A 21199-nucleotide genomic window follows, 5' to 3' on the forward strand; every position below is an offset into this window, starting at 1 on the left:
TCCCTAGCGTCCCACAAAGTTCTGGGATACATCTAATCAGATCCTGGGGATTTATTTACCTTTATGTGTTTTAAGACTTCCAGCACCTCCTGTTCTGTAATATGGACAGTTTTCAAGACATCACTGTTTACTTCTGAGGAAGTTCTGAGGAAGGGTCACCGGTCCCGAAACGTTAACTCTGTTTTCTCCTTCACAGATGCGGCCAGACCTGCTGAGCTTTTCCAGCAACTTCATTTTTGTTCACTATCTATTTCCCCAAGTTCCCTAGCTTCCATGTCCACAGTACATGCTGAAGCAAAATATTTGTTTAGTACTTCACCAATCTCCTGTACTTCCACACTTGGATGGCTTTGTTGATCTTTAAGGGACCCTCTTCTCTCCCTAGTTACTCTTTTGCCTTTAATGTATGTGTAAAATTTCTCTGGATTCTGCTTAACTGTATTTGCCAAAGCTGTTTCATGTCCCCTTTTTGCCCTCCTGATGTTCCTCTTAAGTATACTCCTCCTGCCCTTATTCTCCTGTAGGGGACCCATTTGATCCCAGCTGTCTATACCTGACCCATGCCTTCTTCTTTCTCATGACCAGAGCCTATTTTTCTAGTCATTCAGCATTTCCTAACCTACCAGCCTTGGCCTTCGCACCAACAAGAACCTACTGTTTCTGACCTCTCATGATCTCATTTTTGAAGGATTCCCACTTTCCTTTATTTGAGGACAGCCTCCTCCAATCAACTTTTAAAAGTTCTTGCCTAATACTGTCAAAACCGGCCTTCCTCCAATTTAGAACTCTGACTTTTAGATCCCGTCTATCCTTTTCCATTGCTATTTCAAAACTAATAAAATAATGATCACTGGCCCTAAAGTGCTCCCCCACTGACACTTCAGTCACCTGCCCTGCTTTATTTCCCAAGAGAAGGTCAAGTATTGCTCCTTCTCTGATAGGTGCATCCACGTACTGAATAAGAAAATTTTCTTTTACACACTTAACAAATTCCTCTCCATCGAAGTTCTTATAGTAGTCCCAGTTTATGTTTGGAAAGTTAATATCCACTTCCATTTTAACCTTATTATTCTTACAGATATCTTAGATCCCCTTACATATTTGCTTCTCAATTTCCTGCTGACTATTAGTCTCCATTTTTTTACCATATCATCATAAAAAAAACTTCATGGCTTGTAAAATGACTGTGACAAGCCAATACTGCCAATTAAAGCTGATGGATTGATATCATCTTGATTCCTCGAAAACTCAGTTTACAATAGAGATTTGCCACGCTTATGAACTAGGAATTGGAAAATGAAATTCCGAACATGTGAGGCAGGTAAGGCTGAGAAAAGGAGAATCTTGCCCTGAACATTTATGTTCGTGCTCTCAGCCGCTGCCCCAAGTGGCATCGGCAGAAATCTAGTCACCTCCCCATCCCGCTGGAACATCTGGAGAAACTAGAGAGAGATTTTTAAAAAACCCCTTTCAACGCGGTAAGGTCTTTGTGAACCCAAACAGTTAATCAGCATTGTTACTCTGAACAGCTGCTGGATGGGTTTGCAACTTTCAAAGGAAAAATCTTCTTCTAAAAAAAAACACAGACAAGTATATTTAAATCTGTTGTGGGTGGTAACAATAATGCCAATACAACAGCTGTGGGCAAGAACATCTTAAAATATAATCGCAGTAAAAGGTTTGAGCAGCCACAAGGCATAACATTGCATGAAAAATTTGTTTTGAAAAAGACAAGATCTAGATTTCTTACCCCCAACACTGCATGTTAATTTTGAGTGAAGACCAGAGGAAGAGAGTCACATGAGGAGAGATTCACCAGTGACATGCTCATTAGCATGTTCACTTAGCTGACATTTGCACTTGCTCCTATAATCATTTCACCTAATCCCTGTTGAGTCCCTCTCATCATCCGGAAGATCACTGGTTAGCTGCCTCTTTCACATATGGCATGCATATAATTATACTCATTCCATTTTGCAGTCCATAAATATGATGAGTTCCTGGCATGGTGCCACCAATTTCATCTGCACTATATAAGTGAGCCAGTATGCCACACAAAAGGGACACGGTACAGCCAGAATTCAGACGTAAAGTAGCTTCTGTAAGCTAGAAAGAAAAGCAATTTCTCCACAGAGATACATCTTGTAAACAATTATTCTGCACTAAAAAATAAATAAGTCATATACTTATCACTGTCAGCACTTATGTCTTAAATAATTATGCTGTCTTTATTCTTGCTACTCTGAGAGTTTGTCAGCCGCCAGTTTTGCTTCCTGATCAATCAGCCTGGAGATGGGGAGTTCGTGGGAGACAGATAGAAGGTATCTTTCATGTAAAAAACATGACAACGAACACTGGTTCTCTCCTCCCCCATCTCCCAGCCCAGAGAGGAAATGTCCCACTGTGGCAAAACTTGCTATTTAGCCTTGGCAAGAGCTCTTGAAACCCAGTGATGTGCGAACTCAGTAGTTCCTACTTCAATCAGTGAGTACTGATACACAAGTTACAATGTTGGACAAATCCCTTCCCAGAGGGTCTCACGGTCAGAATTGCTCAGAGTTTTTGCAACTGGTTACATTCCATCCAGTGGGAATTACATCTTCTGGTGCATTCATGAAAGTTTCACCAAAAGAAATTTAAACACCATAATATCCCAGAGCACATTCAGAAATAAATAGGAACAAAAATAAAATATTATTTAGTTATTGACATCAATCAAAGCATCCATGAGAGAAAGAGATTGAGAGAGAAAGAGAGAGAAAATGGATGTATATACTGCCACATCTCCCAAAGTCATTGACACAGGGTTGGACCAGGTAACTATTTGCCTTATGTCAGTTCTGGCATCTAATGTTAAGCAGGGATGGGCAAAATGAAGTAAGGTAAAGGCATCAAAACTAAATGATGTACAAGTCCCATTAAAAAGGCCAACTCAGTCTGAACAATTTCCCAATTAATTTCATTGACTGGACTTTGCAACGATTTAAAATTGATTGCTGAACTAAGGAGAGAAAATATTTTTTGTCAGTTACCTTTTTCAGTGTTCCATTCTCCTCCTGAAAAAACGTGACACTTAAATCGCTGATGCGTTCCACAGGGGTGAGCCACATTCTGGTCACTCTTGGGTGTCAGCCAAACTAAATGAACACTGGGGGCATTACAGCCAAAGCTGGTCCTGCCCCCATCTGTCTGCCATTTCTTATCAACAGAGGTCACTGAATACTGAGATCCTGGCTGACTCTAAGCTCATTCCAGCCCAGAATCTTGGCTGCACCTACCTCCAACTCAGCTGAATACAGCTACGCCAAAACAGGCCAGAGGGCAAATGTGAGATTTTGTGGTCACGTCACATCCAGTTACAAACCATGTGGTGCATTTGTTATCCCTCAGACTGGAGCCAATCACTTGCACTGAGAAGCAGATATTTAATTTTAAGCAGAGGCCAATATGGCCTAGATTTAAGAACATCCTCTACAATTTATTTCACATTAATGACTAAGTTAGCAAGTGCTTAGTCACATTTTTAAATACTTAAACTATTTCTATATTATCAAAGTGATCATTGAATATCACCTGTTGAACACGATGAGATGCAGGACTACTTTCAAATGGCCAACCTTCCGCAGTAAATGGCATACTCTGGCCGCATCACATGAAATGATATAAATACAAGGTAAAAATATAGAAACTTTATCAAACGTTCACAAATACAACATTCACTTGTAACTGTTAAAAATCAAGGAAAAACATCCCCAACGTCCCCAGTTCACAGCTGACTTGGAGCCTGTGTTTAGCTGAGTCCCACGTTCAATGAGTGAAAGCTGGAAATTCTGTCTATTCACATGCCTGGAAAAGCACTTACACTAATCCATTTCCTCATTTTGAAACATGTAAACAAATTCTTAACAAATTCAATATGGACCGTTTTCATTGTTGCAATTACATGTCGCACAGCACAGACAATTTGTAATAAAGGCTGTACCTCTTGATCTACACGTGTTCAGATTCAATTTATTTACTACAACTCAGGCCACAGTAGGTACTATAAAGGTGCTTACAACTTAGGAGACCTGTGCATAGAATGTTAAGGTACCTCAATAGTGAATCTAGTTCAACAGCCAAGGGCTTTTGGAATTCCATGGAAATGGGATACCACCAGCCTCGACAGAAGTCAACTCTAACTCTTAAATATGGGAGTAAATGCAAGGACTGTGGTTTGTCTGTTTGTAATACTCTCACATTTAACCTTTCATCATCTACTCAAAACTATTTTGTTTTTGGTTTAAAAACCTGCTATAAAATTGTCCATTTACCAAGCCCCAATAGACAGAATTGTTACCTTGAAAGCTGTGATGGGGAAATGGGAATCAAAGGGTTAAAAACACTTTTGGCCACTTCTGCTTCATTTTAACACATACTGGTTTTTCAGGTGTTAAGAGAAATACAAAACAATAAACAATCATTTACTAAGTGGAAAAAAAAAGCAAAAAAGGTACATGATGTGCGTTATTCTGGCTTATGGTCAGCATTGCATTTTTATATGCCATTTTAAAACGTCTTTTTATTTTATACTTCATCTCTCCAACTTTTCACCTTACACTCACTTCTGTCGGTGAGAGTGGGACAGGCTTGACCTATTGCAGTTAAAGAAATTCTGGTAGCATTATATTATTTGGGTGTACGTGATGCTCTTACAAGTAATGTTCTGCTTCAATCTATTTCAAGGCTGCTCAGTCAGTGGCCTGAAGAAAAACCATGAAAACCCTAATGCTGAAAGCTAAGGGATCCATGCTGTAAATCTGGAAATGTGCTGAATTTCGTAGGAAATGGTTTTCAGACTACATGCAAATTACACGGTTACGTTGACAAGAAATGGTTATTGTGAAATTAATAATGAATAAACGCAGTGTGCACAGTTATAACCAGCAGCACTAATCCCATGCACACAGGCATACTAATTTTAATAGTAACTGAGTACAATGTACTGTTGCCTGACTTTTATCCAGCCTCAAAAAAGTGGTGGAGGTCACCAGTGATCAATAGCCTGCACTGTTCACTTTAAAAATAAAATCTGAAGTGAGAGGAGTATGAATCCAGTGGATAACTTTCTGCACAGCAGGAAAAGGAGAACACTATGACTTTGAAACTCTCTGCTCAATAAAGTTACCGGTGCCTGGGCGAGGTAGTTGTTTATTGGTAATATCACTGGATTAGGAATCCAGATTCTCAGCCACTTCCCCAGGCACATGGGTTTTAATTCCAATGCAGCAGTTTGTGAAACTTGAATTCAATAATAGGGAAAAACCCCAGAATTAAAAGCTAATGGCTATTGTTGTGAAAATCCATCTGGTTTTCTAATGCCGTATAGGGGAAGAAATTTGCTCTCCTTTACCCGGTCCTTTATACAGCCACAGTAATGCGGCTACCTGGAGAGACACTCAGTTCAAAGGCCCATTAGGGATGGGCAACAGATACTGGCCTTGCTGGTGACCCCCATGTCTCATTCAAAAGTAAAAATAAAAGAGGGTCAGGCACAGAGTCTGATATAGAATTTGGAACAACCGAGAACATGAGACAGAAACACACAAAGTGCCTTTTGCACATTTTAGTCTCAGGTTCTAAAAAAAACTTTAAGAAAGGGCCATGTCTATTGACACATAAGTGCATTATGCACTGCTTAAATTTGTGCATTTAAATGGGTGCTGCTATGTATGGGGGAGTGGGTGGGAAATGTGTCTGTGAACAGGGCAAAGGGGGCAGCTGTGAAGGGGGAAATTCGCTCCCAACCATGTCCCCATTCCCCTCTGGCCCTCACTCCCAATCTGTCCGTATCCCCACCAAACCACACCTGCCCTTCAACCATGACAAAGTTGCATTTTTGAAATTGTGCACATGCACAGTTGCAAGTGACACTGGTTGCCAGCAAACACTGATGTCTACATCTGACTTTCCCCAGCCATCCTCCAATTTCAGGACATCCCACTTGTATAAGATAGGGCAGGAATTGAGTGCAATTGTGAGATCAAGTAAGAAAGAAGAGGATGCAAAGAGGAAAATACACAGACAGACAGGGGAAAAGTCAGAGAGGAAAGAAAAAGAGACACAGGCAGGCACACAAAGAGAGTGACCCGTGCATTTACAAGAAGATAGTGACACAGATATAGAGAGCAGAATGGAAAGAAAAAAAAGTAACATAGAACACACACACAACTGCACCCAGGTTCATGAGTGCAGAAAAAAATGAAAGTAGAAGACACATGTCAGTGGTGGGGGAGGCGAGGAAGAGAGACGGACAGCAAAAAGAGACACAGAAAGTGATAGACACACATACTGACAGGAGTGGGAGGGACATGGTAAGTAGGGAACAACAGGCTCAAGACAGAAGAAGGCTGAGAGAGGACGGACTGACGGACAACACAGAATCACTGTTACAATCATTGTCTTCAAAACCAAATACAAGAATGGTCCTGAGTGGGAAGAACAATGGAACAATAACTAATCAAGTGACATCACAGGTTCGCTAATGTCTCTAAGATGTGATGCAGCTTTTAGTGTTGGATTAAATAGCTGGATTTTAAAATGATCAATTAGCACTTCATAATATCATCCAATGTTCTGGTATATATATCAGGGTAAGCATGTCAGGGTACATATTTGAAGTTTGAGCAGCTTCGGCTCAGGGCTTATGAGCTGAACACTGAATGACAGACACTGCGATGTATCTCGGGTGGGGATGGTTATCTGAATTGTTTGTACCAGGGGGCAGCCACATCTCTTAGAACATGGTGTTCTGATATGGCCAGTGGCCAGTAACAGGAGAGCATGATTGCAAGCGAGGCAGTTAAGGGGACCCAGAGAACAGGAGCCAACAAGTTTGAGGTTCTTGAAGCATGTTTGGATGAGGGTGGGTGCTGTGGGATGGATAAGCTAAATGACCATGGCACTGTGGTACAGGAAACCATCCAAATTCATGGGACACTGGCACCAATACTGGGGAAAGCATGATCGTACCAGTGAGTCAGTCTACACCTGAGCCATACCCTAGTCTAGTGTTCTTGTGAACCACATAACTTGGGAAGCAGAGCAGGTTTTAAACTTAATAGTGGGGCAAGGGCCTACATTTGGAAAGTTGTGGTGAATCAAAGAGGAATGCAACAGGGGAAGAAATTAATATGGAAAATGATAAAAAGACAAAGACAGGAAGGGACCAAGTATACAAATCCATGAGCAGATCACCAGATATGATTACAGATTACAAAAATAATAAAGGACAACACTTGAGGCATTTGAAACAAAACAGATATAGTACAAATTGAGGTAAATAAATATGATCTAGTGATCATTACTGAGATGTTGCTGCAGGATGACTTGAATTGGCACTTGAATATTTAAGACTACGTAACATTTAGGAAGGACAAGTGACTATGAAAGGGTGGATGAGTAGTTCTGTTAATTATAAATAAAAGTGGCAATAGAGAGGAATGATCAAAATTCAGGAAACAAGGATATAGAACAGGCTGTGTAGAGATGGGGAATTAAAAAAACATAGAGATAACCTGAGCGAGTTATGCATAAGCCCGCTAACAGTAACTATATGGTAGGACAAGGTATCAAAGAGGAAATAATGGGACTTTGTCAAAAGGGCACAGCAATTATCATGGAGTATTTTAAACCACATTTGTAATAAAAAAAAACAGATTGGAAAAGAATTGTTTGGATGAGGAAATCATTGAAGGTTTTCAGGACAATTTATCAATCAGCAATGTTATGGCAGCCACCAGAGGTTTAGGTTATACTCGGGATTGTTTTAACCAACAAGATGGAATTAATTACTGACCTCATAATGGCGGTGCCCCTAGGTAATAGCAGCCATAGTATGGCTGAATTTTACAGACAGTTTATGGGAGAGAAGCATGTGTCAAAGACTACTATTCTAAATTTAAACAAAGGCAATTATGGGGGGCAGGAAAGCAGAGCTAGTGAATTCAGGGTTCAGTGATAGGTCAATAGAGATGAAGTAAAAAATATTGAAGAGGATATTCCAGAAAGTACAGAATAGATACATTCTGACAAATAAGAAAAGTTCAAAGGGGCACGCAATCTATTGTTAGCTACAAAAATCAAAGATAGTATCAAACTCAAAGAAAAGACATGTAATTGTATAAAGATAAGTGGTAGGTCAGAGGATTGAACAGAATATGGAACACAGCAAAGAATTACAACAAGATTAATAAGGAGGAACAAATTAGAGTACGAGAGAAAGTTAGCCAAAAATATAAAACAGGTAGGAAATGTTCCTTCCTGTATCTAAAAAAAAGTGTTAGCAATATAAATATGGGTCCTTATGAAAATTAATGTGGGGAATTAGTAATAGGGAATAAAGAGAAGGAGACAAATTGAAAATGTGTTTTGAATTGGTCTTCCCCCGAAAGGATACAAATAGTGTCCTGGAAATAGTTATAAATCAGGAATTGAAAGGGAGGGAGGAACTCAAGAAAGTTACAATTAGTGGGAAGTAATACTGAGTAAATTGTTGTAATTCAGAGTTGACAAGTCCCGGATCCTGATGGATTTCATGCTGGACTCTTAAAAGAAGTAGTGACATAGTTAATGCATTGATTTTAATTTTCCAAACCTCATTAGATTTGGGAAAGGTTCCTTTAGACTGGAAAATAACTACTGTAACTTTATTCAAAAAGAGAGGGAGGCAGAAAGCAGAAACTACAGGCCAATTAGTTTAGCACTTGCCATTGGGAAAATGTTAGAAACAATAAAGAAATTATAACGGGGCACTTGAATAAGTTCAAGGTAGTCAGACAGAGACAACATGGGTTTGTCAAATGGAAATCATGTTTAAATAACTCATTGGAATATTTTGAAGAAGTCTGTTTTTTCCTTCACAGATGCTGCCAGACCTGCTGAGCTTTTCCAGAAACTTTGTTTTTGTTTCTGATTTACAGCATCCACAGTTCTTTTGGTTTTATTCTTTGAAGAAGTAACTTGTACTGTGGATAAACAGGAACCAGTTGATGTATTGTACTTAGGTTTCCAGAAGATATTTGATAAGGTGCCACAAGGTTATTGCGGAAAATAAAAGCTCATAGTTTTGGGGTAGCTTATTGGTATGAATAGAAGTTTGGCTGGCTAACAGGAAGGAGATAGTAGGAATAAATGGGTCTTTTTCAGGCTGGCAGAATGCATGGGTGGTGTACCACAGGAGTCGGTGCTGCGGCCTCAACTCTTTAAAATTTATTTGAATACATAAATTTATATAAATGATTTGGAAGAAGGGATTGAAGGTGTGGCAGCTATATTTGCTGATGACACAAAAGTAGGTGTGCAAATGAATTGTGAAGAGGGCATAGGATCTTACAAAGGGATATAATTAGGTTAATTGAGCAGGCAAAGATCTGGCAAATGGACTGCAATTTGGGAAAGTGTGAGCTTGCTCATTTTGTCTAAAAGAATTTTTTTAAAAAGCATATTATCTAAATGGTGAGAGGTTGCAGAGCTCTGAGATGTAAAGAGAGCTGCTTGTTCTTGTGCATAAAATGCAGAAGATTGATATGCAGGTATAGCCAGTGATCAGAAAGCTAATAGTTTATTATGTTTTGTTATGAAGGGAATTGAAAGCAAGAGTTAGGGAGGTTATGTTTTAGTTATACAGTTATGCTGGTGAGACCATATCTGGAGAACTGTGCAGAGTCCAGGTAACTATACTTACAGGAGGATGTTAATGTGTTAGCAGCAGTTTGGAGATGCTTTACTGGACTAATAGCTGGAATGAGGGAGTGCATTATGAGGAAAGGCTAGACAGGCTAGGCCTGTACCCATTGGAGTTTAGAATGGTCAGAGGTGACTTAAATGAAAGATACAAGAAGTTGAGGGGCTTGATCAGGTAGATGTTGAAAGGATGTTTCCTCTTGTGTGAGAATCTAGAACTAGGGGCCAAAGTTTAAAAGTAAGGGGTCATCCATTTATGACAGTGCCCATGGGTAGCAGCAACCATAATATGACTAAATTTTACACACAGTTTACAAACAAGAAGTCACCCATTTATGGCAGTGCCCCGAGAGATGAGGAATTTTCTTTTCTCTCCATCGGTTGGAATCTTTGGCCTTCCTTAAAAAGCCAGTGGATGTAGAACCTTTAAATACTTATAAGGTAGAGGAAAATAGATTCTTGATTACCAAGGCCTTTGAGGATTATCAGGACTTCTCAGGAATATAGAGTTGAGGTTAAAATCCGATCAGCCATGATGTTATTGAATAGCATAGCAGGTTTGAAGGGCTGAGTGGCCTACTCCTGTTCCTTTTTTGTGTATGAAGTCAATAAAACTAAGAAATCATTAACATTATTTATTTTTATTTGGGCTTCATTTTTAAACTCAAAATATTTAAACTTTACAGAACTGAGCATTTGTTCTGAACAGGATGCCATACTGTTTCAGCGAAAAAAGATGGACAATTACAAACAGGCGTGACTGTTTTTTTAAAGGGAGAAGTTTTAGTGATTTCTTCAAGTGATTGATCTTGATTAGTTATGAACCACAGTCCTGCAGACCTCAAACATGTGAATGGGGTGAAATTTGACTTACTGTATGCTATTTAACCAAACTGCTGAGCTAACCTGAACGAGTTGGTCAATCTAAAAATTCTGTAACCAACACTGAAAAGCTCCAAATCTTAGTTACAATCCAACTTGATAGCTCAAACTCGAAATGTAAGATCTCTGTTGCTGGATTTCTATGTCAACAGCAACATGCCAGAGAGGAAACAGAGACCTTCTCTTTAACTCTTTGAGGACTGCAGTAGCATTTCTGCACCAATGTAAACAATCAAGAGGAAAAAAAATTCAAGGTTGCAATAACTCAGATTAAGAAGACATTCTACAAGTTGCGAACATTTTTCCAATTCACTACATTTGAAATTTACAGAATTTATTTTTGGTGGGTAGCAGGATGCTGTAAAACACAAAAGCTAATTGGATTTTGTAAACTGCAAAGGATACTCAGTACTCAAAGGGTTAAAATTTGCAGAGAAGATGCAGTCATCTGTGGAAGTACAACATTTCAACCAAGAGAATTTGTTAACGGTTATAACAACAGTATGGCAAATTATCAGCCTTTAGTTTTTGAATTCCCTTTACAGTAATGACAGATGTTCAGAACTAAAACTGCTGAGCCCTAACCAATACAAGTCAGACTAACATTCTATTTCCATTAGGATCAACTCTTAGAATCCTGTGAGTTCACTTGTTCAGTCAGGATCAGGTTCTCTGGCTGATGATAAGTTTACTCATTGCCCTGTTCTGACATGGCCATATGAATCTTCGAACATCTGGCTTTCTTTTGATTAAATTTCCCTTGAGATTATTTTCCACCTGATTAATACTCAACAGCTCTTTACCACATGCTGGTCCCACCTCCAAGTCAGGGGATGACACAAATAAGATTCAAAAGTATATAGTTTTTGAAAATAAAGAAGTTTAAAATGCAGACAGGATAAAGTACAATTAAAACCAGAAGACAGATAGTCATACTCAAACTGCACAGTCCTTTAGTCAGCCCGCACCTTGAGCACCATATCTAATATTCAGGTCAATAACACAAAGGGACTACATCCATACGTCAAAGGCAGCTCAGAATAAGCTCACAAGGCTGGTCCTAGGTATTAAAAACTGAGTTGTCATAAGGGGAAAAAATGTTTGGTGATATAGAATAGCGTGTACGTAGAAAGGTTAAATCAATTAAACTAAATTCTGAAATTGAATATTGGTGAAAAAAAGACATACTTTCCAAGCTTTTCACCTTACACTTATCAGAACAGAACTGCAAGCACACCAAATCTTAAAAGGAAATTACAATTTATTCTGCATGAGAGGAAGTAGTGGCTGATTGGCATGTGGACTCTGATTGGTGGAGATATTGCCATGGAGAATGCTTGAATTGTGAAAATAGAGCTGGGGGCACAGATTCAGAGTTATAAAAGGCCAATTTTGGACTGATGTCAGGAAGTTTGATTTTACACAAACAGCAATCAATACATTCAATGGATTTTCCAAGGAAAGCAGTGGGGAAAAAGTGGAGAATTATTTAAGAAACAATTGAATGCTGAGATACGGCAAGAGATCCCTTCCTCATCCATTTTGATTTTGTTAAAGCAGAAGTGAAATATATTTCCCTTAAATAATGTGGAAAGTGCCTAGTTTTGTAATAAGTTTTGTAAAGATCTTAATAGCACTCCTAATATGTGAGCAGACTTATTGTAAGAACAGTGTGGCATACTTAGATCTTAATAAACTCAGTAAACTAGGAAAATTGTTATTTCCCTGAACACGTTCATTGGTTAAGAGCAATGAATGATCTGAATGCTATTATCTTTTTTTTAAGAACATCAACTGAAATATCCTGTCACCAAGTCACCCTTTATTTACATGTGCACAGTGTATGAGCTCTGAGCAGCCAGCTCAGAGCCAGGGCCTAGACTGAAGAGACGGAGGAATCTCCTGTTAATATCTGTCAGCCAGGGCTCCCTGCTTGGCTCAGGTTAACAGCCCCAATCAAGGATCTCATAGGCAATGGATCCACCTGGCCCTGGTTCTAATCACTACATCTCCCCCCTCCCCAAAATTCCAGGGCTGTGGGCCTGTTCTTTTTCTTGTAGCTTCTACTGGGATGTTTTCGCCTCAGGCCAGGTTCCACCAGCTCTGATGTGTACCGGACCATAACCCGTCTCTTGTGTCTGGAGCATTTTGGGAGAGCTTCCTCCTCTTCTTCATGTGGTAACGATATCGAGGCTGCAGCCATCTTCAGGTCTGAGGTTTCTTTGACACTAGATGGAGGGGGAGAACCCAACCCCAGATGTTCTGAGGGATCAGGTATGTCTTGTTCCTGCCCCATTTGTGAGGCAGCAGTTTTCAGGTGATCCACATGTTTGTTCAGGACCACCTCACCTACCCAAACTTTGCATGTCACAGGACCTGACCTCGTGTCAAGCTGGCCTTGTACCCACGCAAAGCCATTTCCATGACTGACACCAAACTTCAGTCCCTTAAGTAAACTGTCTCTCTCATGTAGAGGAGGCATGGGGCAAAACATACCTGGCCCCTCAGAACAGTCACAAAGACTGTCAGAACTGTAGGTTCTCCTCCCACCCCAATCGAGTGTCGAGAAAACCTCAGAGTCTGAGATGGATGTGGCCTCATCACTGTCACCACCTGAAGAGGAGGAAGAAACCCTCCCAATACATTCTGGGCACAAGAAACAGGCTACAGTCCAGTACACGCCGCCCGTGTCATCCTTTATTTACACGTGCACAGTACATGGGCTCTGACTAACCAGCTCAGAGCCAGTCCCTAAATTGAGGAGCTGCTCTGAATCTCCTGTTTATACCTGTCAGCCAGAGCTCCCAATCAAGGATCTCATCATCAGTGAGATCCACCTGGCCCTAGTTCCAATTGCTACATCAACTTACTTCCCAACACCCTTCTGTAAATCAAAATCAAAAGCTTTCTTCTTTCAAAATAAAAACAAACAATTTATTTTTGCTTTTTGCAATAAAGATCCACTTATGGGAAAAGTATTAGTTATTTGGAACATGTATATCATAACAATGACTGACTGTAATCTAGATAGCCCTCTGTCTCACACATTAGAAGACTACAGGAACTGTAGTTTATCAAATGGAGCTGAACACTGAACTGGTAAAGAAAGTGCTGCACTGATCCTTTATGATTTTTAAAAAACTACCTCTTATATTGTCTCCCTTACTTCCCACTGACATCAAAAGGATGTGATCATTTTTCTCCAGACACATTTTTCTCCACTGATTCTAATATTTCCAGTGGGACCATTCAAAGACATGAAAAAAAGAAATTAAACCACACATTGTCTCATTTCTGTCACAATTGTTTATTGTATTATTTTGAGAGGGACTTAAAATTTAAAGTTCTGTAGTTGTAGACTGATTTCTGACAGGCTGATTTCTTTCATAAAACAATCAGCTTTTTAAAATTGCAATAACAGAGAGAAAATAAAATATACCGACTTGAAAATCTAGCGAATCCCAAAAAATCGAATGGGCAAAGTTAAGGAATGACGACTTCACAATACTTTTCCCCCGACATCCAAACTCTCCAATCCAATGAAGAATATGAGTTTGGTTGAAGAAATAGGGACCATTTCCTCAGTGCACTTTGAACAGGTTTCTGCTTCTGCTACCCCCATGTGCACAGAAGCTTTGTTGGAAGAGTTAGAAAAGAAACTGGAATCTTGACATGGTGTTGGGTCAAGTGGTGTTCAATCTGCCTTTCCTTCTCTTTGCTGTGTTCTACTCCTTTTCCACTGGCAAAAGATTTGATCCATACACTTGTGTCCATGTGTAAAGCCAGCTTGTGTTACATTCTGATACTTCAATTAATGCACCATACTAAAAATTAGTGAAACCCTTCTGTATTGGACTCCAAGAAACAGTGCAATCAGCTGAAGAAATCTTGGGGTGGATTCTTAACAACTGCCTCATTTAGAGAAGTACAGATATGACAATTGGCTGATTTGATTTCCTTTTCTACCATTTCTAAATAACTTATTCATATTGTATTTTAGCTGACAAAACACCCAAGTCTGGTCATAATACGGCTGCTTTTCCACAGTGAGTTTGATAATGCAGTCTGCGAGCCGCTTTCTGGACATAAGTCGGATATTGGTTATAATTCTCCAAGCTTGGGCCATCCATATTGTACTTTGCTTGGGTAGAAGCTGAAGTGAGCAGCTTTTAAGCATAAGTGTGTGGATAGAGAATGCCCACCAAGCCCTCGAAGAGAAAGAACCTGAAAGTTGTCCTGCTCGGAAAGTACTATTCTCAAGAACAAATCAACAACTTGCTATAGCTGTGGCTGAGACAGTGAGAGACAAAAAGAAACCCAGCCTCCTGTCTGCATGGCTGAACACCAGCGATGGACTCTTTAGCTCACAAACCAGAATGTGTTTAGCATTTCCATAAGCATTAAATGGCAGCAGGGATTTTCTTATAAACTTGTCAAAAATAAAACAAGGTAGCAGATGCTAGAGTCATTTTAATTAATTAAAATCATGTGACTAATTGGTCTCTGCTGGTAACTGCTTCCTTAACAGTAATGGGCAGCTGTGTTAAATGAAGCTCAGAGGAAGCACATACAACCCTAGGATGCCAGCAGCTGTACTCAGCACAGCACCAGCAGTGCTCAGCTCATACCTACCGACAGTGCAGTACTTATAGGTCCTACAGAACAAGGAAGTGAGGCAGCTTCAGATACTGACTATGAAAGGAATCTTCAAAATCTTATTGCCTTGCGACAAAAGCATCCACCAGCCAACATATCAGCTAAAGACCACTTTGTTTCATTTGTTTTTACTGCTAATGTCAGCATTAAACAGAATGACCACATCAGTCAACACAAGTTCAACAGCTTTAATATTCTCAGTAATCTGATTCTGTGTGTGTGTGTGTGTGTGTGTGTGTTTTTGTGTGTGTGTGTGTGTGTGTGTGTGTGTGTGTAGCACAATTACACTCAGTATTAATGCTTACACCAACTTGGATAAATAGTGTTTTGACTACTCTCCAGTGAAACAAGATTGGGAGTTATAAATCATGAGGTAAACAAGCCATTCACTGATCCTTTTTTACTTATCCTCTTCCATTATTACTTCCCACTGACATCAATAGGATGTGATCCCTGATCCATTTTGCTTCACTGATTCTAATAGTTCCAGTGGGACCATTCAAAGACATTGTACTGTTTCAGGATAATATTAAATAAGAAGCTGTATCATTTGTAATGAAGCTCTTTTTCTTGGAACTGCACAGAGGGGTGGGGAGATGAAGCAAACACTGAACGAGAGGTTGTGATGCAGCAAAGAGACACATTTGACCAGTGTATCCAGTACCATCCCCTCTTCCTGTTGTTTTCCTAAATTGTTTAGCAATTCTTGCTTCTCAAGCAAATTCCATTCCCTTCCACACCACCTGATGTGCCTAGTGTTATTGCTGCTGTAATGTCCAATGCACTGAAAGTTCCCATGATTTTAATGCTGATCAATGATTAAATTTTATGTACCTTACTCCCTAGGTTTGCAGGCTGCGTCTCACTGAAGTTTCAAACAGTGAAGAAGATATAGATTTATGTCCGAAGAAGATACTTCCTATGTTAGATTGACTCTTGACATCAACTTTACTAAAAGAAAGAAAATCTGAGGACGTAAAAAATTACATTTTGGATCTAATCTCCCTCAGCCGATAGTACAATGGAATGAAATATCACAAGAGGAAGTCATTCAATCTATTGTGCCTTTGTCAACTCTGAGAAAGAGCTACCTAATTCGCCCCTGGATCAGAAAGGTCATTGGATTCGAAACATTAATTCTGTTTCTCTCTCTACAGATACTGCCAGACTGAGTTTCTCTAGCTATTTTCGTTTTTGTTTCAGATTTCCAGCATCCGCAGTTCTTTGTTTTTATCTAATTAGTCCCATCACTCCTGTCCTTTCCCCATTGCCCTGCAACTCAATCAGCCCTTTAAAAGCTCATAACCTGTCAATTTAACAGTAGTGTTTACAGCACAGCGGGGAAAAGCAGAAACTTCACTAAGTACCTTATTTGAAAAAATAAGGTGTGTGTAAGTCAGCAGTTCCTGATGTGCTGCCTACACAGACTGGTCTCAAACATGCACTCCTGTGTTAGAATGTGAACATTCAAAATATAAGAATCTGACAAAAGATTTGCAATGCTGAGAAGCAATGATATGCCACATCTCTTTTCGTGACTGCGACAACAAATATATTTTTCAAGCAACTAATCACTGTTAAAAAATTAAGACAACTGAAATCAATTCAATTTAAACAGAATTGGGTGGCTCACTTAATCCAAGACAAAGGGAAGTGCTGTTAAGTCAGAATTCCACAAGCTTACTGGAGTTGAGAAAACAGTTGTTTAGCTGGTAGGCCGTGATCCTAATTTACTGCTAAATCAGTAATATATTTTCAAAGTTATTATGGAATGACCTATTCAAATAAAGTTTCTTTTGAAGTTCAGAGATATAAATAAATCTTCTCTCACATATTTTTCTTTATAATGATCATTTTCAGTCTGGTTGCACTAAGTGCTGTGATATACTAAGAAGAAAATAAACATGCGTATGCCAACTGTGTCACTATTTATAAACACTCTTAAAAAGCTTCACTGATATCACTCCCTTTCAGCAACAGTATCAGTTTGCAAGAAAAGTGCACTAAAGCTGAAACTGTTACAGGCCATCTGACTCTTTTTACCAAGACAACTTCCATTCTTTGAAACAATATACAGACAATAAAATCAGCAAGATACAGGGTGCATGCATTGAAGAAAGAAGAAAACATTTGCATGATAATGCTGTGTCATCATTTCAAAGGAATATTTATTCCAATTCAGCAGTGAACATCCAACAAGCCACACAACAAATGATTCACACTTCCATCTCAGACACTGAAAGATATATCTGAGAGCAAAGAGCTACTGTTACGGTGCTACTGCAAATCTAGACAAATACCTTTCAGCAAGGTGCTGGCCAAACAGCAGACTTTCCAAGTGAAAAAGAAAGAGCCCTCCTCTTTCCTGGTCATTACAACAAGCCTCTGAATACGTTCATAATCCACAGCCACAAGAGTTCATGAATCTATGTTCTCTCGCTAAATCAATATTTGATGTGTTAAGTTTAACAGGATACAACTGACTGTCATAGCAATCTGATGTTTAAAGGAAAAAAATCATGATTGCATTCAACTTTGTTTCTGCAGTGTTGGAATCTTGGGCCTGCCAATTTGGTTACTGTATCAAACAGGAACTCATTGATGGTCAGGGAAAAGTCAATTTGAACCTGTTTTAAGCCAACAAGTGACATGGAGTCGTGAAATCAGAATTAACTTGTGAGCATTTCTAATAACTTCATACCTATTACTGTGTCTGTTGTTATTGTGAGATTGCACTAATGTCACACATCTAGTTGAGTGATTAAAATCAATAACCCACTTAAAGCAACACCTCCACTGTGCATCAACCTTTCAAAATAAACAGCACTAACCCCCCTCTCTTTGCCAAATTATATCTCATTTGTAAATGACACCAATATTTCCACACAGACTTTTTATACAACCATAGAGGACAGTTTTGTTTCTTGAAACTGGCAGCTCTTTGAGCTTTAAAGTTTGGACAGATGCTGATGAACACAAGATTGATGCAATGGCGCTCATCGGACTATCAGTGCGAATTCATGAATCAACATTTAACTCCTTTGAGCAATGAGTATCCTTTACAATTTCCCAAAAATAGTGCATGTAACACAGATATCCACATACATGATTGCCTGTCAAATTCCAATCCTAAATTCAGCAAATTTCAGCAATGTATAGGGCCATAATACACTCTTTAATTCATTGCACTCATTCATCTAAAGTGAAACAGCAGACAGTTTGCAAGTCCAGATACTTAGCAGCTGTACTCTGCGTAAAAGACAATGGCACTGAAAGCACAGGGGTGCTTTCAAAGTGGCTGGCAGATATATTTCCTCCCCATCTTGAGCCAAGCTTTCCCGGATGGGAAGGGCAGGGGCTGTTAAGAATGGGGAGGATGGGTAAAAGTTGATGCTATCCATCTTTGCCTTTCCAAACCAGCTCCTTTAAGCCCTTCAAGACCAACAGAGAGTGCTTGTTGGCAAGCAAGCACCACAATTGGGACAGGAGGGCAGAAAGAGATCGTGCAAAAAGTGAAAATCAAAATGTGTAAAAATGTTAAAATCTAGTGCAGAATAACTGTTGCAGTCCTCAAAGGGTTGATTCTGATGGTGAGGAATCCCTCTTTGCAACCCCCTTCATTAAAAAAAATCTGTACTGATGAACTCAGAATTGCCTGAGAACAGTATGAAGTGAATATCAATTGTTGACAGAAGCTATCTTCTTAGATTTACTTCTTACCTTGTTACGCTTGAAATAAGCCCGTCTGCAAGCTGCAAAGCACTTTTCACTGCAGAAACACTTCACCTCACTTCCCATGCTGAGGGAATAACGCTTAATTCCCAGCTTCTGGCACCAAGCACAAACTATTTGCACATTTATCATTTCATCATCTGAAACACAAAAAAAACACACAAAACATCATGAGGAAGAGTACCGTCAGTGTGGATTAACAGCACACTGCATCACCTTTTGAATCAGAATACATATACTGTAACCTCTCCAGTCCAAAAGGTTGTTATTTGAAAACACCAGTTGTCTAGATTTTTTGTTGAGCAGATGCAGCATTTTACTGCATAATATTAGTACAATACTTTGTGAGACACAGTATTTGAATCAGTAGAGCTTTGTTTTTATTACTGCCTTTAGTATTGTTATTAATGTTTTATTACTGTTGTATACTTCAGGTAAATACTTACATTTACATTATTTCACTGTTGTGATTGGGTATGCTAACATGATGCTATCATCCATAAAATTATGAAATTGAGAAATGGCATTGTCACAACATTCTGGACTGAAGAGGGTTAAACTGTACAGGTTTTTGAAGCAATTTTGATGTAAACAATGAGCTCTTATTCAAATTCCAGAACCCAGTTATTCTGGAATTAAGGGAAGAACAGAGCTGTTTGGTTCTAACTCAATGATCGACGAGAAGGGCGCGAAGCAGCATTTTAAATTATATCCCAGCAATATTCAATCATAAACTTCACTTTACAGTATTAAAGCAGAATCATTTCACAGTCTGTGTGTAGGCTTCTTAAATCTACAATGTAAGAAAAGTAAATGACCACATAATTCCTGTGTACAATAGTCCTGCAAGATTAAATGTAATGCTGTTTTTTGAGTCGCAGATGATCCCAGTTAGATTCGAATGGGTGAAATCACTACGAGCAATATTAGCATGTGGATATTTCAATGTATCTATATGAAATGTTGTTGAATATTATTTTCCCAAAAACATTGAACCAATTATTTTAAATGGCTTTGTGGTTAAAAAATATATGGAAGAATTTCTTACAAAACATGAGTGCTGTGCAGTTGGAGGTGCTCTGTTGTGTATAAACCATTAAATTAAAATCTCCTGGGTGTTCCGAAAGTAATCCACAGCACTACTCAAAGAAATGCAGGTGAGTTTCTCCCGGTATCCTAGTTAACATTTATCCCTTGACCGACATTAATCAAATGATGAACTTTGTATGGTTATTACCTCATTCCTGTACGTGGGAGGTTGCAATGTAAAAGTTAACTGCCACACTCCCTACATTACAACAGTGACTGCACTGTATTTGTGTTGCATTACCTGCTAGGCACTTTGAGGCGTCCTAAGATCAAGAAAGGTGCTATAGAAATTCAAGTTCTCTCCTGCTTTTTTATGATAATACTGCAGGTACATAATTGCATCCCAAATGTGACCGTGATTTATTTATGAAGCAATGCAGGAACATAAAAAATTGATAAGGTGAATGACAAGGGTCTTTTGCCGAGGGTGGGGGAGCTCAAAACCAGCGGGCATATTTTTAAGACCAAAGGAGGAAGATTTAAAAAGGATATGAGGGGCGACTTTTTTTACACAGAGTGTGTTTTGTGTGTGAAATGAACTGCCAGAGAAAGTAGTGGACGCAGGAACAGTTACAGCATTTAAAAGACATTTGGATAAGTACATGAATAGGAAAGGTTTGGAAGGATATGGGCCAAGCGCAGGCAGGGGGACTTGTTTAGTTTGGGATTATGGTCAGCATGGACTGGTTGGACTGAAGGGTCTGTTTCCATGCTGTATGACTCTATGGCAATATGATGGGCAGAAAAAGATCAACTGGCCTTTAATGCTGCCCCATCCTGTGAGATTTTAGAGCATTGTGGTTTAATCATTTCTCTATCCCCAGCCTTCTTTCCCCACAGTTTTATTTCCCCAGAACTCACGGTGTTGATCGTGTAACATCTATAGTACAAATGTTACACCTTGTGTGTGTGTGAGGTGGTGCGAGAGTGAAAAAGAATTAATTGCAGACAATTAATATGATCAAAACATGAAAATAGATATTTACTGTTGGAAGTTACTTGTAATGGATATTTCTCTTTCCCATCATTTCCACAAGGATCTGGAAATGAAAATGATTTTCTGAATGATTAACCAAAGTAAGGATGTTAGCAGGGCAGACGGACAGGAGGCTGGAAG

General features: G+C 39.2%; 1 protein-coding gene across 5 annotated transcripts in view; it reads right to left on the reverse strand.

Annotated features, from left to right (window-relative positions):
- sobpa (sine oculis binding protein homolog (Drosophila) a) overlaps window positions 1-21199 on the reverse strand; it is a 306669-nt gene that overhangs the window by 104921 nt on the left and 180549 nt on the right. For all 5 annotated transcript variants that reach the window (XM_048597018.1, XM_048597021.1, XM_048597019.1 and 2 more), the window contains exons 4-5: window positions 18982-19133; window positions 3574-3639 (exon numbers count right to left, since the gene is read on the reverse strand). In XM_048597018.1, coding sequence (XP_048452975.1) covers window positions 3574-3639; window positions 18982-19133 — 218 coding nt within the window. The remainder of the gene's footprint in view (window positions 1-3573; window positions 3640-18981; window positions 19134-21199) is intronic.

This window comes from Rhincodon typus, chromosome 5 (genome assembly GCF_021869965.1).
Source record: "Rhincodon typus isolate 14 chromosome 5, sRhiTyp1.1, whole genome shotgun sequence".
Classification (NCBI taxonomy): domain Eukaryota; kingdom Metazoa; phylum Chordata; class Chondrichthyes; order Orectolobiformes; family Rhincodontidae; genus Rhincodon; species Rhincodon typus.